Genomic DNA, 24,997 nt, shown 5'->3' on the forward strand with positions numbered 1-24,997 from the left:
CCAAATCCACATACCTTGAAGACCAATATCAACATGAGAAATTTCTCTTTAAAATCCTCTTTTTAAACATCCACTTTCAATCCAGTTAGTGGCATCCAAGTCAATCATTAACCAGGCAACAGAATCTTAATTTAAGGCCATGACAACAACTTCCTCACAGCTGCAGAACATGAATCGAATCCTCGGTTCATGAGTTGAAGTCTACACCGCCGACCCTCTGGTGTCTGTCAGTCACCAGTTGGTTTGAATGTTCGGGCTTCCCTTGGGGGGGAGAAGGGGGGGGTGGGGGGCTATGGTCTACCTCCCACTTTGAGGTTGAGGTTTTCATCATTGCCTCGTGGAGCCACTCCAAGATGCAGTAGCAAGGTTCCTCGCCATGGTCTCTGACGATCTCTGGTTTCCTCGAGCTAAACCACAGCTAATGAAAAAGAGAGTCGTACTCACTTGTAGCCCAGTCAGGCCTGGGTCTCCGGGTTCTCCCTTTGGTCCGGGCCGGCCCTGAGAAGGAGCAAAGGAAGAACGAGGCAAGACAGGATTGATTTGGAAGCTGAACAAAAAAAGAAAAGTTGTAAAACTACAGCTGCACTGGTTTTTCTCAAGCTTGCTCACCCTGTCACTAAGATTGAATTTACACCCATTTTCTGAGAGGATGTCTAGGAGGAAGAACAAGCCTCCGCTGCCTGGCTTGAATAAATAGGGTTCCCCTAACTCGCATTGACTGAGGGAGTAAATCATACTCATAGGAGTGAATGTCGGAGATGAGGCTTGGCGAACCCCCACGCACAGTAAATCCCCATCCACATAACCGCTAATGAAGTATGAGCTGCGATGAATGCCACTGCAGTGAATGCAACCGTTGCTGAATGTAACTTTCACGGACGCTTGGTTGTTTCTCACCGCTGGATATCTGTTGTCCTTATCTTGGAGCAGAGTGTGTGGGTGTTTGGACTGTAGATATGACTTACTGGTTCTCCGGGCAGCGACAATCCATTGGGTCCTTGTGGACCTGGGGGTCCTAACGGGCCAGGAAGGCCTTGTTCACCACGTGGTCCCATTGAACCCTATAGTCAAGCCCAGTCACATCACACCATCAGTTACATTGTCCCGTAGTCAGACTTTAGTTCTCTCCATACTGTATCTCCCTAAAGACTTCTTCAATACAGTTCTTGTGGTGTCAAGAGAATGTGCCAGAGCAGCCGGACATGGCTGTTGAGAAATGTGTTGCAGCTTAACTGCTTCGACGCAGGTCCCCTTAAATCAAGTTTAGAAATAATAAATGGTGTGCTTGATAAGTGAATTCAGATGTGCAATATGTTTTGTCTGACGATGCTTACTGTCCTGAACCTGTAGTAGCATTAATGTTGTTTTAACTACAACTACAGAATCATTACTTTTGCTTGGCCTCAAACAAGATGGTAGAAAGCCGGATGTTGGATTAAGAAGCATATAATACACTCTACTACATAAAACACTTGACTCAAAAAATCAAAATCTAATTTGCCATGGATAAACAGCTTGAAACGTTTTAAGAAAATACTTTCAATCTCAACTTACAACAGGGCCGGCCTCTCCTCTCTCTCCTCGCGTTCCTTTTATACCTGGGCCACCCTGGGATAGTACACAGACACAGACAGGAGAGAGTCAGCACCAACCACACATCAGCAGCAGGATTCCAGCACTAAACCCCAAGCCGTCAGGGTTGTACACAGGGGCTTAGGTTGGCGGAGCATACATATTCCAGACTCCTCTTCAAGGTTTTCTCTCCCATTTTTTCCAATGGTAATTCATCTTTTGACACATTCCTCTAAGCCAGTGGCTCACACTCCTCATTGCATCCTATCCAACCCTGCCACTTTCCATGGGAAAAAATAAACAGCTACGCACGCAAGTTAACTTGTTAAGTACATCTCATAGCTAATTGGTATCATCATCAAAAGGATTATCATGAGAAGCTCTTAGTTGCTGGGGAAAGACTTGCAAGTTGCTGGGGTAAGACTTGCAATCATGTCGGGGCAGACAGAGGTGGAGAGGGCGAAAGAAAGAGTGGGGGTGGAGTTGTCAGTGAGCTGAGGGGAGATGGAAAAGGGATCATGTGTAATGTACTTACCGTGGGTCCAGGGGGTCCCTGTGGGCCGATGCTGTCTTGTGCACATGTGCAGGAGTGAGGAAGGGCTGGACACTTGGCCTCGTCTCTCTGCAAAGGAGAAAAGAGAGTGAGGGACATAAAGAGAGCAGGTGTGAGAGAGAGTAAGACAAAAAATTAAATTCTCAAAAATGTTTGGAGACCACAATTTCCATTTTTCCACCAGACATCTCTTGATAATTGTGGGCATGTCTTGGAAGCTAACAAGGAAGTGAAAAGAAATGGTGGAAGAAAATGAGTGACATGATGTTGGCAACTGATCTTAATGTTGCTTTTAACACTCCTTGAAGAGGAGGGGACACACTGGAAAAACTGCAAGATCCATTATGACATGGGGGTGCATATACTTCATGGCAACTAAGAACCCAGATATTTTTGTGAAAATCAGTAAATGACAACCCAAGCTACACCATGTAGTTTGTGTTGGCGTGGTAAATGAATACCAAGCACATTGGATGTTGAGAGTGAGCATGTGTAAGTCTCCACAGTACATTCATTTAATTGCATATTATGCGTCCATGTCCAAACATATAGAAGAACATGATGATTTATCTCTGTGCAGCATGATCAAAGGGGAGTACTTGTTTTGGAAACTGCAATTGAGATATTAGACTAGTTATACTGATATGTAATATTATATTCATTTGTGCCAAGGCAATCATTTAATTTCTATAAACAGGCAATTTCTCAACAAGGCCTCAGACATGATTGCCATAAATACAGTTTGAGTGTATATTTAAAAAATGAAAAAGTAAAATGTCCTGCACGAGTGCATGCAGAAATACAACAATGCTTCTGATACAGCTATACAATAACTGTTGACGGTTCAGATGCTGGCATTGAATAAAATCTACATTGTGGTTTCCAAACAGTCTCTACTGAACAGTGATTCTCAAGCAATATTGCTGCTTTTTTCAAATGTCCAATCGCAGACGAAGAATGGTTTAGCATCAGGAAAAAGCATGACAACTCGTCACAATATAGCATCACAACTACCAGGTAAAATATTTTAAGTAGACACTTGGTTTCTCAAGTATAGCTGTTTCAAAGGGTCTGCATCAGAACAGCGCTTCTTACCGTTGCAGGCAGGTCGCAGCATTTGTCTCTGCTGGTCCAGCTCAAGCTGCAGACAATATCGAACATCTGGAGCTGGAACTACACAACAGAGGGAATGGAGTCGGACATAGATGTCTGTTACACATGGCTTCCATTCAGGCCTGGGAGGCACACATTACTCCACAAACAGGCTAGCACCCACAGAGAGATGAAGCACACAGCAAATAGGCATTCTTTCTTTCATCCCCTCCTTCTTTTAATCCCTTCTAGAAGTGGTTTATACGCAACTTAATTCATCAAGGTTTGAGACAGCATGAAAAAACAGTGTGCTTGGTACAAACATCTTTAACAAATCACTTTACGATTCAGCAACACACACCAAGTTATTTTTTACTTACAGTTGCCGACTCCCTCTTGGAACCCCCTGACTTGGACATCTTTCCCAACACTTCGTAGCCATCCACTGTGATGTTGTTTGCCTCCTTGATGGGTTTCTCAGCTACCTCTTGGCAGTCGACATTCAGCTTGACTCTCTCAGGGGATATGCTGATGTGCAGCTGGATGGAGAGAGAGTATTATTCAACTGAACACTGTTATCTGCCCCACAACCTAACAACGCTTGGATATCAAGGCTTGGCAAAAAGTACTTAGAGAGTTCAATGTCTTTGACAAGTATTTTGAAATTGGGAGAGAAGCCTTGTCTACTGCTGTAAGGACAAACTTGTAATCGTCCTTCGATTGAAAGCTGAGTTCATTAGAACCCGGGAACTGCATAGTAAGGGAGACAACGACCCTGTTGAATCGTTTTCTGATGAAGAAAGAACCTCCTGACATCACCAAACTGATATTTATAAAGATGCTGAAACTTAGTTTCACTTAATAACCCTATTAGGGTGAACGCAGTTGCCAGGCTCTGTGGCATTGTGATAATTACAGATTACACCACGTCAGACCATTTTGGTGGTTGGTCCTTTGAATGGAACTATACGTCAGAGGTTTTTCCGGATGAACTGAAAAAATCCCAACAACTAATGCTCAGCATTTCCATGTATCAGCAAAAGGCGGCATGTACAACAACATACACTGACTAAGTAAGAACAGGTCAGTATTTGAGATTTCCTGTCTGTGAAGGCCTCCCCAACATCTTGGAATTCTATCATTTGTGGTACGCCATCAAAAGTGCTATGACTTTCCGTACTTTTCTGCACAGTTGCAAATTTCTGCCAAGCAGTCTGACAAGCTTTAGAGCTGACTAGCTAACATGACTCTCCATAGAGCCAACCACGGACTGGGACATAGTTCTTAGCAACCAATCACAAAATCACAGTTGACTTCCTTGGCAACAGAAAATATCTGGTTGACCACAGGGGGAGGTCTAATGCCCCAGGGATTCTGGCCTGGACATAGATTTCTTACTGCACTTGAGGTCTTACCAAAATAACTTAGATTTTGGAAAACTTAAAATAACATTCACTGTATTACCTCACTGAGCAATATGTACACTGAATAAAAAAGATATTCTGAAAAACTAATGTAACTGGAGTTCCACCAATACACTTTCATAATTTTAAGGTAACTTTCCAACATCCATTGTAGTTATGTTGTTAAATATTTAAATGTACACGTGTTACAAATATAAGAATGCATGAACATAAAACATGTTTTGAACTATAGTGCACAATAGAAACATTTCCCACTGAGCTGTAAGTACATTTCTCTTGCGAAAATCACAAGAGTCAAGGGAGGTCTTGACTTACACAATGACTTGCCAAATCAAAATGACTAAAATTACATGTCCCTTAGTCCTGCTCTCGCTTTGAATTCTCAATACCCAAATAACCTCTCTTCTCACGCATGTACACACACGCACACATACACACACATACAATGGTACCTGTAACGGCAAATGCGACTGAGGTTTAAGTCTTATTGATTGAAAGTAAATGAGACGCTCTGGATAAGAGCGTCTGCTAAATGACTATATATTTCACCTTCTTCTCAGGTCTATGCACGATTGCATAGATCACCTCATCTGTGATCTATGCAAGATTATACAGGCTAATCTTGGGCCATATATCTTAAAACACAACCAAATCCAATTGCACAAAGTTGTAAGCTGTAAGATAAAGCTCCAATTATAATGTTGCCAAAAACAAATCCCACTTCCCCCGTGTGATCCAGATTGCTGGCTCCCATGTCCAATCTGGGATGAAAATGCAATATTCTGACCCTGGCTTCTGACAAAAGAGTGGGCGTACTGGTTTTCTAAGTCTGGTTCGTCACCAATTCATTTCTGTGGGACTTCCTGTATTGCTGAAATGGTTGCATGGGTCATTAAATCTGGTTGGCCATGTCAGGGTGGAGGGGTTTAACAGAGGGCTTCAGAAGGAATACTCTGTCATAAACAGCGTACAAAGACACAGTCAACGCTTGTGGCAAAGCATCAAATAGGACTAGATTGATCGAGAACCAGGATTATTTCCTCATTTGAGTTTCATATGCCTTTTCTCCTCTGCTGTGTTCATTTCCAACGACTCTATGTACACTGGCACTCACTACCCATTCAATCGTTTAAAGAAAAACTTGAGCAAGCGCAGGAATTTTCTTTAAGGAATAAAGCTACATTTGTGTAGCTCTCAGTACCGCTAAGGTACCTGCAACATAGGACGACAACAACAGCACAAAAACACCTGACCACTAAACACAAAAGCCACCACAGCATATAAAACCCTTTATGAGTTGAGGAAACATAATATCCCCTCTCTGTGTAGCGAAACACATCTTTCTCCTTACCAGTAAGGAAAGTCCACCCCAACCCCTCTACCCCTTAACTGAAGTACTTTTCTTAAGACCCCCACACCTGGTGTGAGGATATCCCTGGTGGGTTAGAAAGGGTTAGCGTCTGCTAAAGCCATCACTGAGAGGTTTCCCACATGCTCCCAGTCACAGCAAGTCATCTCAACCCGGCTAACCTGTATTATTCTATGTCCACTGGCCCAGGGAGAGGCAAGCCTAAATCCGTCTGCACTCTCTAACATGCGCTCTGCTATTAAAGTATATGAAGTGCACCCTACATATTTTACAACACTTGGCAAATGGAATCACTGTAGTTCAAATGAGAGCACAGGTCAGACTGTGGGGGTGTTTTTTTTTTTGGTACTTTCTCAAGGAGACGTCCAATCGTAGAATTGCCTTTTCACTGTGATAGTAAAGTAAAGAGATAAAAGCATCAGGTAGATGCTTAGGTAGATATATGCAGGTAGATATATGTTAGTATATAACTAATTGTATTTGTCTGTCACAGACTAGTACACTTGATGTGTCTTTGAAGGAGTAGATACAGATATATGGACTGAGATGAAGTAACCCAATACCTTAAGGTAAACCTTTGAGTGTTTTCTGAGTGACAAATGGTTTTTGAGTCGTTAAGTCCAGCTGTCATTTGGGAATTCACTGGTGATTGGTGCCTCCCAATTGGTCAAAGAGGTTCTTTTGCAAACATTTAGAGGTCATCCAGCAGCAAGCAGGACCAAACCATTGAATACACACACAGAGACAACTAACCACACCAGTGGGTAGCCACAGTCCAAACTAGCAAAAAGACAAGTTGGTAGACCACTGCAGCACCATGTCCATAAGTAGAGAGTACTGAACCACAAACTACTTTCCAAGTGCATATCCAGAGACCAGGCACTAAGACAGACACCAAGACAGCAAACACACACACACACACACATATAAACAGGCTGGCACCAAATCACAATGCCCTGATGATGTAATTGGCAAGGCCAGGGTTCCATTGCCTCCAGCAGACCTCAATTACTTGTCTCGCTGCTTTAAAGTTGTATTGAAAAGGCTTTAGCTATGGCTTTGATCTGATGGCTAGCATTTTTCTGAGAAGATGGAGAAGGGCACACTTCTTTTGTATTTGGGGGGTGGAAGACTTCAGATCTCACATCCAACTCCACCAGGGGAGGTATTTCAAATAGTATCTCTGTACAAAAGAACACGCTGATTTTAGAGCTGAATGGGAGGCAGATTTTTTCTATTCCAAAAATAATTGAACACATATGAGACGTGTCATGGTACATTGGAAACAGTCATCCTCCCCTTTGAGATGCATCAAGTATCTAGCAGTACAGAAATATACTGTAATTTATTGTTGAAACCATATTACCTACAGTTATGGTTTATGTTTGTAGTTGGGTTGAAGATATTTGATTTCCCCTTCAAATGCTACCCCTGCTCTTCCACAGGGAGACTACAAAGTAGTATACTTAAACTCATCTCCTATGACGTATATTGCAGCTGTAATACTTGGCACATATTGTACCATAACTCAATCTTTCTAGAAGAACAATAGCTTTTCCAAACAAAAACAGAGGAATTCAACAGTTTTGGAATGAAATCTTTGACTGTGATGGATGAACCAACTTCTTATCTAATAGCTCTATCCACTGTAGAGGCCATCAAGTGATTTAAAATCTCAGTTGGCAAATTCAAGGGGGAGTGGACCAACTGGGACTGCCTGTTGAGAGACAATTATGTTTGGAGGAAACAAGAATGATGTCTCAATATGTACAAGGATATTTTCTAATTCCCACTGGTCTGGGGGTGGATTTCTACACTGTCCCCACAGATGTTTGGATTGTACATTTGCGAGGAATGTGTCAGAATTTCAAAACCCTCTGGTCAGGAAGGTAATATCCTGCTTATTGACAAGAAATTTGGATTCTACAAGTAAACTTATCAATAGATCGACCACATACTAGACACAGCAACAACCCAGGTTCTCATTTGTCAAAGAGAACCATGACAGATTCTCCCACAAATTAGATTTAATTGCATGAGGGAAACCAACATCAACACCAATACAATCAAGTCCCATTCTAACACTGACAATCTGGGGCTCCTATTTGATCACTGCCAGGACAAGAGCAACCCAACCACATCAAACCTCCAATTGCTAACTGTAACCATTTGCACAATGGGCTAAGTTACCTCGGTCACCAGTTTCCCCTCCAAACTGAGTTGGGGATATTTATAGTGTATTCAACCCATTTATCAAAATAACTACCTGTGGTCTAAGAAAAACAAATCTAAATGGCAAATCATAAAAAGCCCTGAAGAGCCAGTACAGCCTTGGCTCAGAAGGCATCCGGCTGTACTGTAAGATAGATAGCGTTCAATTTTGTGAGAGCTGAGAGAAACAGTCATTTAACTAGAATTGGATGTCCAAAAGCCATCACCAAAAGTCAAGGGGATGTAGAAATAATCCATGAAAAACATCAGCTGTTAACAGACCTGAGAGAAGATTATTGCTCTCTCAAAAAGCAAAACTCACTGATCATTGACAGTGACGATAACAAGCTATTCAAAAGGGTTACTACAAAAAAACATCCTCCACACAGAAATAATATACATGCATCTAATTGCATCTAATGAAAGCAAGCAATCACAATGATCAATTATTATGCCTAATTTGTATTCAACTAATTTAAAACGCAAATATCTGCTAGCCCCTTTGCCAAACCTTGATCATGTCTTCATGTGGTACTTCAAACTGTTCTTATTTGACTTGATGTGGTGTTTACCTTGTGGAAGCTCCCATGGAAAACTTTCTTCACTTGGTCCTCATTAAATGTGGCTCTCTGTTGCTCCCCTCGGGTATCCTTGTTGTAGAAGGTGATTGTCTTGCTGGAAGCTACAAAGATGCAACAGTGTCTTTCGATTGTTATGGGGATAATTAGCATTTAGTGCATTTAATGAATAAAGAAAATAGGGCACACTTGGGAAAGGTGAGAAAGGGAAGAGAGGGGGGAGAGAAAGATGGGTGAAGAGAGCAAGGATGGAGAGAGGGATATAAATTGAGAAGACACTACAGAGGAAGGGAAAATACCTCAGAAGTGATAACAAAATTAAATAAAAAAAACATATAGAGTGAACATGTGTTATGGACAACACTTCCATATTCTTTATCTTATAACTAGCATGGAAAATCCAGACTTTCATAGCAAACCTTTAAAGAGTTGAACATGGAGAAAGCACCTTAGAGTGGCTTGCAGATCATTATGGTAGTCTACGTTTCTAAACACCTATACTAGGCAAATAAAGCAGAAGGGGGAAGTGAGGAGTTTGACAAAAGGACAGGAGGCAATGGGAGAGCACAGCTGTTGGCCAGCCACACCTACTTCATGCCCCTCCAGCTGAGAGACAAAGCACGATGGGTACTCACGGTTGACGGTGAGCCCAACCTCCGGGTTGTTGTTGCCGTCAGCGATCTGCCAGATATCAAAAGGCTCGTTGGGGGAGTCAGGGAGCAAGCGGAAGAGAATGATGATGGTATAGGATGGAGGAAGACCATCGGGGTGGATTTCCCTAGTAGGGGTTCAAACACATCAATCACTTACTTAAACTCTGAAGACACAATGGAGGTTGTGTAAGGCAAGATCAAGATGGTCAACTTGTCCTCGGTTTTGAGAGGGAGAGATACTCTTAGATCTAGACTTAGTTTTGATGTCCCAAAAGTCTATCGTGTAGGTTTTTGGAGAGTTCAATAGATAATCTTTGAGGAACTATGAGGTCAATGTAGAGTTTGGGATAATAAGGACAATCACGATCCACAAAGCGGTCTGCGAGGCTACAACACAAGATCTTTTGTCATTGCAGGGATAGAGGAACCAGTGCTACAAAGAGACAATGACTATGCTTGTGACAAGCTATGAACCGCACCGTAAAACCTTAACAAAGACCTAGAATATCCACTGTCACGTAGGCCACAAAACCCTGAAAATGGTTACCAGTTCTACAGAGTCCTCGAATAAATTACCCTCATATTGAAAGAATTTTCTGTTCCTCTCCACTGCTGCCTCCAAGTGTTTCCATTTGTGCACATTAAGCATGCCCTCGCAGACACACGCAAAACGCAAAATACAAATCGTTATGGACAATGAGCAAAGCATGCTTGCTCCTAGCTAAGAAAGAGGAGACTCAATCTGTGAGAGTTTCAGCAATTGCCTAAAGACATTTTAATGGGCTTTCACAAAGAGGTTTAGTTCCTGACCTCTGACTGCTTTGCTAGTTCCCACTATGACATCATGTGGGAGAGGGCCCTGCCCAGGGAGCTTTATACTTTGAACCAAATCATTTTCCTCTACTAACACCTTGTAATCTGCAAGCTGCAAAAACAAACAGGGATGGCTTGCTGTGAGTGCTGGGCAGTGGGGGTGACTTAAGGCTGCAGAGGACTTTGAAGAACATTCTGAATAATTGCACTCTGCTGAGCGGTATTAGGGGACACAGGAGACAGGGGGGGCGCTGTACATGCATTTCAGATGTGAGGGCGAATGCACGCAAAAGAGCATGTTTCCATACACAAACACACACACAAGCATGACCTACTCATACTAAATTGCACAGATACAGACAGGCAGGCAAAAACCCACACAAACAAACCACACTTACTTGGTGGGTTGGGAGATGAAGGAGTCTTTGTGAAGCCTATAGGCGATGTAGCTGTTGAAGGAACCTGGTTCCATAGACACACCGTTCATACCAGCAAAGGTCCTGTCTGTGATGTTGAAGGCCTCCAGCATTCTGAAGCCTGATGGGAGAAAAATAATAATCATTCAAAACAGATCTTAGAGAATGCAAAATAAATATGCTATAAATATATACATTTCCTGACTCGAAGATATTGGTAAGTCATATACTTACCAGGTGAGGTAAAGCCATTGATGTAAATCAAAGGACAAGCTGAAGAGAGATGGGAATCATTCAGTCAGTAAAAGGAGAGAGATTTAGATGTGTTGATAATATGATTGCACTCTGATTGTCATTCCCTATTCCTATCTCTGTCTCAATTATAATCCTTATCTAAATCACAATGTAATTCCAATCTCAATCCTACTGGAGGTGGCGGTTTCGCAGATAAAGGTGATGAGGTTGTCCTGGATCTTGGCGAAGGCGTCAAAGTCATCCACCACGAAGACATGTCTGTCACTGGGTTTGCTGCCGATGTTCCTCAGCTCGCTCTGGTCCACGTCTGCCACGCCCACGACAAACACGCTGTAGCCTGGGGCAAGATGGGAGAATACGGGCAAATGTTAGGGTACTGTGACTCATGGCTCCAATCTCTTCAAGTTAGAGACATACAAACACACCCAGTCTCACTGTAAACATCCTTACCAGCGTGCTGCAGTGAAGAGGCACTCTTTTTGACCTCGTCCTGAGAGCGTCCGTCAGTGACCACCACCAAGACCTTGGGAACGCTTCTCCTCATGCCGTTGTCCGAGGTGAACACTTTCTCACCAATGTGTTTCAGAGCAGCGCCTGAACAAGTAAGGAGGAAGAGAAGGCATCTATCAGCTGAGACAACTGTAAGACATTTGAATCTGATTGTAAGAATCTGGATTAAATCACATCGGATGTGATCTGCCTTCTATCTTTAAACAGAGCGGTTTCCAGTTTACAACTGACATGTAATTCAAATCCTTTCGACTTATTTAAAATCCCAGATGGTTATTAATATCATCCCTGTAACAACAGTCTCAACCTGCTCATCAACTTCAGGTATAAATGGTCCTCTGGCTGATCTTACAGACAGATGAAATTGGGGGGAGGTCTGTACCTGTCTTGGTGTTGCCTCCCTTGTAGCGGACCATCTGCAGAGCAGACAGGACCATCCCCTTATCGTGGTACGTGTTCAGCTTGAACTCTGTCTTGGCATCATCGCTAAACTGCACGAAAGACACCTGTACCCAGATAAAAGAGATAGACAGTGAGAGAGATATATATGTAGAAAAAAGTCCATCAATCACAAAGTATCATTAAAAGGCTGGTGAAAGAAAACTATATTTTGCCAATCATCTAGGAAAAACTACAAACAGTAATAAATGCACAAGCATATCTACACGTTTCTCAAAACATGCCCCCCAGAGCTACGAACCTGCATGCCGTTAGAGTTGACAATGTCGAAGGCTCCAATCATGTCGAAGACAAACTGGATCACCTTACTGAAGCTCTCATCACCGATACTCCACGAGCCGTCAATGAGGAAGACCAGATCAGCCTTGGCACCTTTGCACACTGTGAGAGATGCAACAACACGTCGACAGTGCAACACCATGTCAGTGCTCTTTCTATTGTAATAGCTCTAGCACAGACACACTGACTTTGCACCTTCCTTAATGGGTCAGTAAAGCACTATTAGGGGCACAACCATAGCAATAGAGCTATTCTACAGAATATACATTGAATTAATGGATACAGTTTTAAGGTACAGGTATTAAGGTAGAGTTGACAAATTTATGACATGCAACATTTCCCAATTTTACTGAAAGTCTCATCACTAGCATGTACAGATTTTGTCCATCTTTATTTAGTATGAATGGACAGCACCTCAAGCATGATGCTGATCTGGTTGTTGCCAAAAGCATGCTAATGACCTCAGCCTCCTGCTTACCGTCCAGTGCAGCGGGGATGGGGGGGGGTGGAGGTATGGTTGGGGGCATAGTCGGGGCCACGGTGGGTTTAACCACTGCAAAAGAAAAAAACATACCAACACACCCAATCAATCTTTCCAATATCAGCACTTTCAGTGATCATGTAGCGTAGGTGTTTCTCTAGCGCAACACACCTGTGTTGCACCACACAAGTTAACACACACCAGTTCACCTTCAAACAATCTGAGTACAGACATACGACCATAATCGGTTTCTTAACATTATTTATCAGACCCATTTACTAGTCAAAAGTGAAGTATCATGAGGAGTGATCTCTTACATGTCCTTTCCTTGACACTGACCCCTGGTCCCTCCAGGTTGGGGGTCTGTGTGTAGACGGTGGCATTGTACAGTGCATCGGGGGTAAGGCCATTGAAGCAATACTGGCTTTCAGATCCAGTAACGGTGATCTCCTGCGCTCCACTGTTATATGCTGGGGTACAGAGAGAAGAAGAGGGTGCATAAACAATAGTAGAAGAGATTAACTCAAACTGATGATCTATCCAGCTCATACTTCAATGACAAACATTTGGTTAGTGATGCTAGCAAGTTGGATATATGAGCTGTTTTGGTCTCAATTACTATGAGACATACAGTAGCCATGGGCCTTGAGCGTATGTTATTCAGCTATTTATTTTCAGAAACAAACAAGGAATTTACACAATGGAACTAAATGTACTGCTACAATCTGGACCAACACACACAAAACATTCTTCTAAGACTTACCATTCCCAGTGTTCATTTTCTTTTCTTCCTATTTCTAACAGTTCTCAGCCCTCAGGGAGCTAGCTAATCCAGAACAGATGGATAAGTGGGCATGGAGCGATCGAATGATATACAGATTTATTTTTAGGCGCTTCAGACAATAACGCTTTTGTGATGGCATGCTGAATTACTCTCGACACTCATTTGACATCATCAGAGAGAGCTGTGACCTACCAGCAACAAGAACATTTAGGAATAACTGGTCAAGACCAAGCTTCTGTGGGATGCTGGGGGTATTGTGGGTATTGTACTCACAGACAAAAGGGTTGACTTTAAGCCTGTAGGAGGTGGCTGCTCTGTGGGGGGTCCACCTGATGCAGAAGCTGTCGTATCCAATGTTGTAGGTCTCCAGGTTATCCACATTTAGGTACACTGCACGAGACAAGAAGAACTTGTCAACGCCTCATTTGCTCTCATCTTAAATCCCTTTGGTATCTTATCAAAACTCTCTAAGGGACCGGTTGCAGCAGTAAACTGGTCATCATGCTAATATACTAACAGAATAATCAAACAACAATCGTATTCATCTTCAACAAATGGACAATGTGATATAAACCAGTAGGGCATACATGTGGTTCCTTTTCCTTGCAGAGCCCCACTGAGGCCAGCGTCATACTGGGCAAACACCTTCAGGTCGTAAGTGGTTCCAGGCTGCAGGTTGTGCAGGTGGTGTGTAGTCACGTCCCCGACAAATACCTCCATGGACTGATCCGTACCTGGAGTGTCAATGACGCACAGTCAACACCAGGCAAAGAGGCACAGCCAGAATTGTTGTATACAATAGCTACATAAATAAATAACGACTTTACGCTTGAAAAGTTTCAAAATGTGTTTCTCATTTTAGCTTTGATTATTGACCCTTAGAGTAAAAAAGGGAAAATGAAGATCAAGACACCTAAGACTAAGACACCGGGACTGTCTAACCTCCCACTGTGTGTTACCTTCAGGCTGGTAGACCAGCTTGTAGCCCAGGACTCTGGAGGGGGCCGCATCCCAGGACACCCTGAAGCGGGTGTACCACTCATCTGTCACACGGAGGTTTCTGGGCTCCAACAGACCCACTGTTGACCAACACATCGAGACAGTCAAAACAAGGTCAATTTTGTCTGTTAAATCAGTTTCAATAGAAATTAGGCATTCTGAACCCCCTCAGCAAACACAAAAACATGATACTATTTGACAGTAGCTGAGGGGTAGGTACTGTAATATATTGTTTTGGACTGGCTAAAGCATGGCCATGTGAAGGACCAATGCTTGATTTCAAGTGAACAAGGAAGCAGCTTCAATTTCCTTTTGTTTAATGAAATTAAACAAAATAATGTGTACGAGGAAATGAGAGGGGGCCAAATTTGAGGCAAGATCCCCACTGGAAACCAGCCATTTTGCAATTCTCTGGCATTCACAATAGGCTGTCCTGGCTGAACATTCGAGGCCCAGAAAGAAAGTTACTATTGTTATGATCCACTATTATTATGTAAAAACCTACAACTACTGTGTGCCGTGCTACTATTAGTGTATGTAAGTGTGTGAAATATAATATAATATGTGTGTCTGTGCTTGTTTATGGTGGTTGTGTGTGGTGTGTGTGTGTGTGTGTGTGCATGCATGTGTGTGTGTGTGTGTGTGTACCGGTGCGTCCATCTCCTGCAAGGTCTCCCCCAGGCCCATCAGGGTAGACAGCCATCACTTTGATGTTGTAGGGAGTGTCTGGAGTAAGGTTCTGCAAGATCACAGTGTTTCTGTTGCCAGGAACAGTAGTCTGCAGGACACATAAGGAAAGTACAACATTAATAACTGCAAAATCCACAGGATGTTTAGAGAATATATATATATATATATATTTATTTTTATTTTTACAAGGTCCTACTGGCAGAACCATTGACTCATTGTTTCAGTGCTAGAATGAAAAGTATGACTGTGTGTGTGTTGGGGGGAGGGGAGGGGGGGGGGGGTTAGAGGGATGGAGGGGGTACTTACATGCTCCTCAATGGGGTCCCCGGTGGTGGGAGCGTAGGTGATGCGATACTGCTGTACAGGACCCTCTGCATGCTCCCAGGCCACCGTCAGAGTGCTGGTGGTGGGGTCATACACCCTCAGGTTCCTGGGCCCACTGCGGGGAACTGGGGATTGGTAACAGGTTATTTACTCTGCAGGTAGTCTCCTCCATGAATATATGCCGAAATGTGACTCAAACCATTTGTACTGCGGGTGTGTCTTACGTGTTGTGCCCTGGTCGCTGACTGAAGGACCCTCGCCATCGGCATAGATGGCCACCACCTCAACGTTGTAGGGGGTGTCAGGGACCAACTGCTCCAGCAGGGTTGTGGTGGACGGTGCCTGGACCAGGACCTATAGAGACAAAGACGCACACACATGCGAACACAAGCACACAACACACCAGTTAAAACTGAGCGTAACTGGCGGAAAGAACATATGTGTCATCACAAACAAAGGTACAGGCACACGCACACACACAGCTGTTTGTGTCGAACACCTCTAACAACCCTGCCTTACTCAGAAACTATTTGAGTTGTCAGCACTGAGAGACAGAGAAAGACAAGTATTTCTTTGATCTGGAGGGGCCCCTCTGGAGAGAGTGTATAATAACACAGGCTAATGTGATGACAGGTGCTTACAGCAACCCGCCTCTTCCAGCCTCACATTCATCTTCATAGGAGGACAACTGCTGTGTTTGAGTGTTTGCATGAGAGAAAAGCAAGAGACAGAGAGAGAGAGAGACAGAGAGAGAGAGAGAGGGGGGGGAGAGGAAGAGAGAGAGCCGAGGAGGAAATGTTCAGATATCTGTGTGACAAAACAAACAAAAATGCCTTCATCCTCTACCTGCTGCGTCAGTGTGTCACATACCCATACACACCTATCCCATGCTTTACCTCCACCATATTAAATCACTGTTACCTTCTTATGTGTTTTCTCTTCACATTGTTGACTGCAACTTTATTTAAAAGTTGAGATATGTTGCCAGGGAAGTTTAGTTTAAGTGTAAGCAGCATTGTTTTCCTGGACAAAAACAATTATTACAAGCTGTCCACTAAAGCCAGTAATATGTGAACCAAATTCCCTCATGTTAAATTTGATGGCGCTGTGTGACACTGGCCATATTGCTCCTGACGTGATGAGTTGGCTCTGGCGCTGGAAAAGCATGGCTCGAAGTCTGACATGCTACTATTCCCAAAGAAATAAAACCAAGAGCAGGAAGGAGAATATAAAATAATACCTCTCTTTCTATCAATAAAACAACACTGCATCACTCTTCAAAGTACTAGCAGTGTCTGTAGTTTCACAAAGGAAGAGGTCTTGTTGTGTCAATGTTTCTGGCAGATGTGGAATGTTTGAGTGACATTGAGTAATGCTTTACAAGTTGTTTGTGGGGACAAGGAGATCCGCACTGCACCCTTTCACTGAAGAGATGTGGCCACATTGGACCAATATACAGTTTATAGAAAGAAGGGGTCAAATGAAGGGATTTCCATTTTAATCAACCTACAGTAGAAATAAAAAAATAAGTTGTGAAAAGAGTCATTTCAAACCAAAACTGCCTAGGGACACCATTAATGTGGAGATCAAGCTGAACGTTCCTCAACATTTCCACTCTAAAAGTCAAGTGTGGGTTGTTCCCGAAAGTTCTTCTGAAATCCTTTAAGGTTAGTGAACTGTTGCTCGGGGGGCCACCCACTTGCACCACCCCTCCTAACCTTTGAACCTTGACATGCACTTTGACATTAGGAATGGTTCATTTGAGGTTGGGTGTGTGTCACCTAAGGTTTATCTAAGGGTGGTTTGTGTGTGTGTATTTGTGTGTGCGTGTCTCACCGACTCCTGGGGTCTGGTGCTGGTCAGGGGGGCGTAGGCTACACGGTACTGCAGGACTGGGCCTGAAGCTGCCTCCCAGCGCACGTTCAGGGTGTTGGTGCTGGGGTTGAACACCTGAATGTTCTTGACAGCACTACGCTCCACTGTGAAGAGAGACAGACAAACAGAGACACAGAGAGAGAGAGAGACAGAGACAGAGAGACAGAGAGAGAGAGAGAGAGAGAGAGAGAGAGAGAGAGAGAGAGAGAGAGAGAGAGAGAGAGAGAGAGAGAAAGAGACAGGTACAAAGAACAAACAAAGAAAGGGTGAGATGGATATGGATGGAGAGAGAAAACAGACAAACGAAGAAGTAGAATAAATTGTGAATAACACAAAACACAATTTAGAGAGTGGTGTGAAAGATGTTTTCTTGTCTAAATAACACACTGGGGAGCATTCTACCTGCTGCAGTTGTAATTTACACAACACATCACCGACAGTGCTGGCTGATTTATATTTTATGAGTTGACAGATATGAGTAGTCCAGCTTTTGACCTTTAACACTGACTCCACACATGATATACTTAAAGACCTATACCTAGAAGGCAGAATGCTGAAGGCTTTCCGTAAGACGAGAGACATCTATAACCGTTGGAGAAAATTGCAGTAAAAAATGAAAGTAGATGTTTGGCGTTTTTGTAGAACTCTGAACTGGTGCAAAAGACAAGTACTTGACATTAACATGCAAATACTGTATCAATGTGCTGCCCATGGAAGTTTATAGGCTCATTTAGAGCATCCAAAAACAGTATATTCATAAATTGAATGAAACAAGTCAAGGTCAAAATGGAAATGTTGCAGTTTAATTAGATTAACCCTATTGGTCAAATGAGATGTGGAATTCCAGGATTGAAAGTAATATAAATCTGTCTGAAATACGTCCTCAGAGATATTACTGCTAAACCAAGAATGTAAGAGATTCATAGATCACCATTTTGATTTGTAACATTTACGAAAAACCAAGGCCACTCATGGGAGAAAACAGGCCATAACTAATGGAGATAGAATAGGGATTACCGGATTAGCAAAGTGACCTCACCCAGTGGTTGAAAGTCATAAAATAAAGAAATGATGGTTTCCTATTCATTTTTTTCCTTTTCTTTCTATCTGTTCCTTGCAGCAGCAGATTTCTCATACTCCCTTCCCCACCCTCTCCCTTACCCGTCACAGAGTGCTATAAACAGACCTTGTTACGGTAAAACGTACGGGAGACCGTTATAACTATGCCAGCCAAAAGGAATTCCTTCCTATGCTACTGTATCACACCCATGAAAAAGCTGACTCATGTTGGAGAAAGGTTGCATACTGGTTTGATCTGGGGTGCGAGGGCGGAATGGAAACACGTTCTTTTAAATGCTGAATTTAAGCCAAAGATGACTTAACTAAATACAGAGACTTAGGGGCTTCATAGCGTTGGAAAAATAGAAATTAAAACGCACAGTGCATTGTAGTCGTAAATGAGAAGCAAGTGGAGTTACTGTAAATCATTGTGGTTTTGTTTCCAGATATTGAAAAGGTCGACTTGTTTTATGAGGCAAATCAACATGTGACACTGAGACATGACTTGGATGGGATTCAGCCGTTTTGGGTAAGCTGCAGTGTAGGCTAACAAACGAGGCCCAGGGGGCTTCTCTGTAGTGATATGAACAGATGCAAGCGCTCGCATAATGACCAAGCGAATATTCCCATTAACAAACAAAACGGTAAACATTTACAAGAAACCAAGAAGCCCAAATATGTCATTGACGAGATTCAAATCTTGTATTTATTTGAAAGAGTCAGCTACTGTTTATGTATAGTTTAGATACTGTCTTTTACAGTGTGCACTGTGCAGATTACCCCAGAATCCCTCTGGCACATAGAGCCTAACTGTGTCCATGGACTTACATGTCTTGCCGTCCTCCGACATTCGACTGCCCTCTCCGGCAGCATACAGCGGGGCCACGCTCACTGTGTACAGGGTCCCAGACTGCAGCCTCTTCAGGACGGTGGCCGTGGTGCTGCCAGAGACCTCCACCTACACACACAACCAGACACCAAGTCAGGGATCTGCTTTTCCCAAGGTTTATTCTGTTCTCATCTCTGAGTTTTTGGGGGGAGTTGTTTCCTTGTCGATTTTCTTTTTAGTGGCTGTACAAATGAAATTGAATTTGATAATTGGCTAAGCCAGATGAGATGCAGCGTACCATCTCCTCCACTCCCCCAGCAGCAGGGACGTAGTAGATCTTGTACTTGCGCACAACGCCCTCGGCGGGCTCCCATTGGACGTTGAGAGTGCTGGTGGTGGGATCAGTGACCTGGAGGTTCCTGACTCCACCCAGGGGCTCTGGAGAACACAAGATGGAGGATGTTTGAGTCTGAAAACCAAACTGGACTGGCATACAATTAAAGACTTCTTCACATCAAAAGATGGCTTTGTTTTTTGCATTGTCTCACTGTCTTATGTTCACAGTCCCCAGATTCAAATAGTCGTTTTGTTTTCAAGACAGCAACACCAATCATCATAACATTGTTAAAGATAATACCTTTCACAAAACCAAAACATTACTGACTCAAAAAGAAAAACTCTGAGAGAGGGAGAGAGGAAGACTCACTGGTCTTGCCGGTGCCTGAGATGTCCATGCTCTCCCCACTGGCATAGATGGCTGCCACGGTGATGGTGTAGGGCGTGTCTGGGATCAGCTTGGGCAGTAAGACAGTGTTCTTCTTCCCTCCAATCACAGTCTGTTTTCAGGAGAGACCCATGACTATCGTCGGCCAAACAGTAAAGTGTACCTAACCTGGCTTCCTGTTTATTGATACAGTATGTGGATATGTTTTGTCCTTTCTCACTCAAAGGCAATTAATTATCAAATGTAAGGCCCATGTCATCTATTTTCTTAATGTTAATGATTTTCACCAACAATATATAAAATGTGTACATTATATCCACAAAAATGTTTGTATTTGTTTGCATGGTGGGGATATGTTCAGGACACCATTGAAGAAAGAAGTTGGGCACCAGAACAAGTTTCCTTGCAAACAAGTGCAACAGCTTGTGTATCTCGTTTCATACACAGAGCTGAACTAAATAAGGCTGGATGCAATCCCTCCTCTTGTTCAAGGCCATGAAAGACTTGGCAGACACGTTCTCATTAGCTAACAGCTTTCCAACATTGTCTCAATGATTTTGTATGAAATTATCAAGACTTGTTTCCTTCCAAAGTTTTTCTTTTCAAACTTTTTATGAAATGGAAATTCTAAACTTGACAAATACCACACATTAATACATTCTGTGAGATAACCTTGAGTTAAATATGGCAGTGCAATTTCACATTACCCTGACCCAGATATGATGAGGGAAAAAAATGAAACAGATTCCTTTCACTAGACTTCTTATGTACGCCACATGATAGAAAAGCTAGATGTTAAATGCCTAAACATCTGGGCCTTATGAAAAACATCAAACTTTCTTGATAAAGCAGCAGAAGGCAGGCCAGACAGTTCAGTGTAACCCTGTAAACACTGTCTACACTATACGACCCCCAAGGTACCCAAGTCTCATTACATAAACACACCAGTTCACTGGAGTTCTACATTCCATCTGCAGCCGACTCCTCCAGACACACACGCACACACTCTGGACAATGTCCCTCAACCACACAGTTCTGCTAAAATGTATCATCAGCTATTAAACTATGTCATCTACACTTTTTACAAGGGGTGGGGGGGTCGGAGGTCTCATTTAAACTTTTTGTATTTCATTTGAGTACCTATACCCATCTCATAAACTAGGGAAAGCCAGTGTACAATGAAAGAGAAAAAAAAAACTTGAATCCACTAAGTGTTCTTAACACTTAGATCATCTAACAGCTTGTTAAAATGAGTTTACATGATTCTTAGCTTTACAGGTGTGTTGGGATGAACTGTGTGTGCGTTTCGGTCGTACCGACTGGGTTCTGCCACCGGCGGTGGGGACGTAGGTTATCTTGTACTGCTGGACGCGCCCAGGTGCATGGTCCCATCTCACGTTGAGTGTTGTGGTGGTCTCGTTGAACACCAGGAGGTTGGTGGGGGCACCGGTGGGTGCTGGGGACAAACACAATAACGACCACAAGCCCTTTAATTCACATGGTAAGTCAAGACATGAAGAAATCTACAAAGCTCTTCTATGTGCAGGTTAAGTAATACAATCGGTTTCATTTATTTAAAAAAATATTCTTACCAGGAGTGATGATCTTAGACACTAGAGGAAAGGAAACAGAGAAAGGAAAAACCATTTACTCAAAGTGATGCAAAATTAGTCAGTTAAGTACATAAAATAGAGCAATTAATATTTATTGTACAGTCCTCCTCTGTAAATCGGTACATTGAAGCATCTTACGTGTTTTCTGGCTCCCCAGCAGGTCCTCGCTCTCTGATTCGTCAGGGTAAATGGCAGTGACGGAAACATCGTACATAGTGTCGGGGTCGAGATCCTCCAAAACATGGGAGATCTCCTCGCTGCTCAGGATGGCCTGACGGAGGGGAACCCCAGGTTAGAGTGCTACATGTCCTCTTCAAATCCCAGTCGGCAACTTGATTTCTCTGACGCTGAATGCGTGACTACTAAGATGAGCTCTCATCAATCCTACAGTAGTAAACACAATGCCAATGGATCCTCTTCTCTCCTCTCAGCCTCCTCACACACTCATGGTTCATACTCCAGCCCTGTCAGCCCCCTCACACACTCATGGTTCATACTCCAGCCCTGTCAGCCCCCTCACACACTCATGGTTCATACTCCAGCCCTGTCAGCCCCCTCACACACTCATGGTTCATACTCCAGCCCTGTCAGCCCCCTCACACACTCATGGTTCATACTCTAGCCCTGTCAGCCCCTGACAATGGCTCTCTCTCTTACGTATTGGAAGTTGGTGTCTCCCTTCTTGGTCCAGCCGATGCGGTAGAGCGCTACGTCGGGAGCTCCGTGTTCCCAGTGGGCCCTGAAGCTGGTCTGGGTAACTTCGGAGAACCGCAGGTCCTTAGGAGCAGGTACAACGTCTGGGGAGAGATGTGGGGACGTGGGATGAGGGGGGTGAAGGAAGTGGAGATGAGGTTTGACCAGGATCAAGGATAATCGTCACTTGTTGAGACAGTAGAAAAGGAGCATTTCAAGTGTATTGCCATTATGTGTTTAGGGAGAGGAAGACCTGGGAGAGGTGTATTTTGGGTATTTTTTATCAAGGTTCAAGCAAAAACGTAGCTAGTTTTTGTTCAAGTCTGCCCCTCACACATTTTTGGGACATTCAATTATTTATCTTAAATGTTGGAGTGTGTTGCCAGTGGCCTAGTACATCAGAAGTGCATGCCCTGGAAATATTATCAAGTGGAAGGTTCTACCATGCATGTTAGCATCTGCTAGCTTCTCTTACCCGTGATGGCATCCCCCAGCATGGGGTTGCCAGGTCCCTCATCGTAGATGGGCGTGACAGCAAGACCGTACTCTGTCTGGGAGATAAGGTTGTCCAGAACCCTGGTGGTCAGGTCTCCGGACACCTCCAGCTGATGATATCCGAAAAACAGGAATACAACATACAGTTGTATGAATACTGCAAATGAGTTTCTGAGAGACATTCAGATGAACTATAATGGATGAAAGCTACGGGCAGAGTATTCTGCTCTCAGTGACTCAAGTTCCAAAGAATCTGAGACGTAAACTGAAGGAAGCTGTGGATATCTGATGACACAGCGTGCTTAACAAGGGTCAACCCGGAAAGTTCAACGACGTAAATGTAAATAAGCACAAATAAACAAGAATGCAAAACATAAGTACTTACAATGATGAAAATGTAAGACTGGAATCAGACACTGATTTGGTTCAAGGGGTCAATCAAAATGTTTGTATTAAAATATCTGTTTGTGTAGTCTCTGTAGTTTGTTTTTGACTTTCGAGCAGTCCATCTGGTGGATATTTATTTGTGACAGCGTCTGGACTTGAAATCCCACTGCTAAAGATTTAGAAAAGTGCTCTTTCTGTTTTTCGTGTTACAGCTTTTGGTAAAGCTGCTACTCCAGTGTTGTGCAGTCAATCAGGTAAACCAAGACACTGCCATTTTCTGGGCAGTGAATGACCCCACTTTCCACCCACATACGCACACACAAAGAAACACGCACACACAGAATCCAGCACCTCTGCCTGAGGACCCATACATGTATTTTTAATCTCCTGAATCCCACAGAGGACGAGGCAGACCGCAACATGAATTATTTCTCCGGATGTGGCCAACGGCACTCGCCAAAACCTGCAACAGTGGGAGAACTCCCAGAAGGCCACAGGGCTGTAAACTATATGTTTTACACCACCAGGCAAGTTGGGGAGGACACGCTTCGCACCTGTCACTCAAATGACTAGTCCTAGCAATCTCCTGCTCAACTAACAAGCCCTTCCCAGGTGATATCTGCTCGGCCCATCCTCTGATAGTGGTATGATCCATCTTCCAGGTTCTCTGTCCAAATGTGGAGCCCCAGGGTTCCCTCTCACATGCTTGGTAGCCCATGTCCCTGTCACCAGCTGGGACTTCCATTACGCTGTCTAAGCTACCATAGTAAAAAGTATCAATATCAATCCATTCCGGATCTGTATTACACACAATGGGATAAACAGACTAGGCCCAGTTTAGCACAGGAGTTGGTGTAGATCCGAAAGAATACAGAGTAGGTAAATGAATCATGGTCGGAGCTGTACTTCGGTCACTGTTAGGCTGGGCAGAATCTGTTTCCTCTTGTTTAAACCTGTCTGTGTCACTTAACTCTGGAATCTGGATCAAAAGGTTGTTCCTGAACAGGGATCCTGGTGCCTGTAGGCACTGGCTGCCCTTTTGCACACATGCACCCCCAAGTAGAAAAGAAAATAGTCACGTGGACGAGAACCCCAGCTTACCTCCTTAGCCTCCCCTTCATCAGGCTTGTAGGTGATGAGGTATTTGCGGACAGGCGCGGGCGCGGCGTCCCAGATAAGCCTCATGGTGCTGTGGGTGACCTCCCTGACCTTCAGCTCTCCGGCAGGGGGGAGGGGCACTGGGAAGGACACACACAGGGACAGGTAAAGCACCCCCGGGGGGTGAAACCTTACAAATCAATCTAAAACCAGACAGTGTAGACAATGACTTCCACCTATCTGTGAAGAATAGTTTCGAGTGACTCCATTGCTCCATAACAGAACAATTGAACAACACATGTTTTTTTTCATCCGTTCCATAACCAAAGGGGACATACGTGTGACTCCCTGTTCAGTGAGGGGGTCGCTGGCGGACTCTCCGTGTAGGGCGAAGATGGACAGCGTGTATGCCGTGTTGGGGATCAGCTGCACCAGCTGCAGGTCAGTCACCTCTCCTCCCACTCTTATCTGGCGGGCCAAACCAAAAACACGATACTCAAGGGGGGGATGGGGTTTCGTTCCTCAAGTTTTTCAAAAGTTCTGGCCCGTTTTGAAAACTCGAAGCACATGTAAAGGCGGAAGAGCTTTGTGTTGTACTTGTGTGTTGCCGAAACGAATTCGAACCCATTGGGTTTCACACCACGCAAAAGAAAATGATGGTGCTCCCATGGTAGGCTGAGATCATGTTTTTCACACCCCTCTGTGTCCAAAAGTGGTGTGATGTTTCTGTATCCGTAAAGTGAAACACAAACTCTCTTTGTG

The 24,997-nt window shown here is 43.6% G+C and overlaps 1 protein-coding gene across 2 annotated transcripts in view; it reads right to left on the minus strand.

Moving 5' to 3' along the window:
* LOC136949635 (collagen alpha-1(XII) chain-like) overlaps positions 1-24,997 on the minus strand; it is a 55,719-nt gene that overhangs the window by 6,510 nt on the left and 24,212 nt on the right. For both annotated transcript variants that reach the window (XM_067244024.1, XM_067244023.1), the window contains 33 exons: positions 24,574-24,703; positions 24,239-24,375; positions 22,731-22,860; positions 22,220-22,359; positions 21,701-21,833; positions 21,542-21,562; positions 21,266-21,405; positions 19,932-20,061; positions 19,524-19,663; positions 19,225-19,354; positions 17,299-17,441; positions 15,687-15,816; positions 15,445-15,587; positions 15,097-15,226; positions 14,409-14,528; positions 14,037-14,183; positions 13,723-13,839; positions 12,983-13,135; positions 12,663-12,737; positions 12,147-12,286; positions 11,829-11,952; positions 11,387-11,530; positions 11,109-11,273; positions 10,916-10,954; positions 10,664-10,802; positions 9,435-9,577; positions 8,794-8,903; positions 3,598-3,756; positions 3,221-3,298; positions 2,108-2,194; positions 1,555-1,608; positions 966-1,061; positions 445-498 (listed from right to left, as the gene is read on the minus strand). In XM_067244024.1, the coding sequence (XP_067100125.1) occupies positions 445-498; positions 966-1,061; positions 1,555-1,608; positions 2,108-2,194; positions 3,221-3,298; positions 3,598-3,756; positions 8,794-8,903; positions 9,435-9,577; positions 10,664-10,802; positions 10,916-10,954; positions 11,109-11,273; positions 11,387-11,530; positions 11,829-11,952; positions 12,147-12,286; positions 12,663-12,737; positions 12,983-13,135; positions 13,723-13,839; positions 14,037-14,183; positions 14,409-14,528; positions 15,097-15,226; positions 15,445-15,587; positions 15,687-15,816; positions 17,299-17,441; positions 19,225-19,354; positions 19,524-19,663; positions 19,932-20,061; positions 21,266-21,405; positions 21,542-21,562; positions 21,701-21,833; positions 22,220-22,359; positions 22,731-22,860; positions 24,239-24,375; positions 24,574-24,703 (3,921 nt within the window). The remainder of the gene's footprint in view (positions 1-444; positions 499-965; positions 1,062-1,554; positions 1,609-2,107; positions 2,195-3,220; positions 3,299-3,597; positions 3,757-8,793; positions 8,904-9,434; positions 9,578-10,663; positions 10,803-10,915; positions 10,955-11,108; positions 11,274-11,386; positions 11,531-11,828; positions 11,953-12,146; positions 12,287-12,662; positions 12,738-12,982; positions 13,136-13,722; positions 13,840-14,036; positions 14,184-14,408; positions 14,529-15,096; positions 15,227-15,444; positions 15,588-15,686; positions 15,817-17,298; positions 17,442-19,224; positions 19,355-19,523; positions 19,664-19,931; positions 20,062-21,265; positions 21,406-21,541; positions 21,563-21,700; positions 21,834-22,219; positions 22,360-22,730; positions 22,861-24,238; positions 24,376-24,573; positions 24,704-24,997) is intronic.

The sequence above is a fragment of the Osmerus mordax genome, chromosome 9 (genome assembly GCF_038355195.1).
Source record: "Osmerus mordax isolate fOsmMor3 chromosome 9, fOsmMor3.pri, whole genome shotgun sequence".
Lineage (NCBI taxonomy): Eukaryota > Metazoa > Chordata > Actinopteri > Osmeriformes > Osmeridae > Osmerus > Osmerus mordax.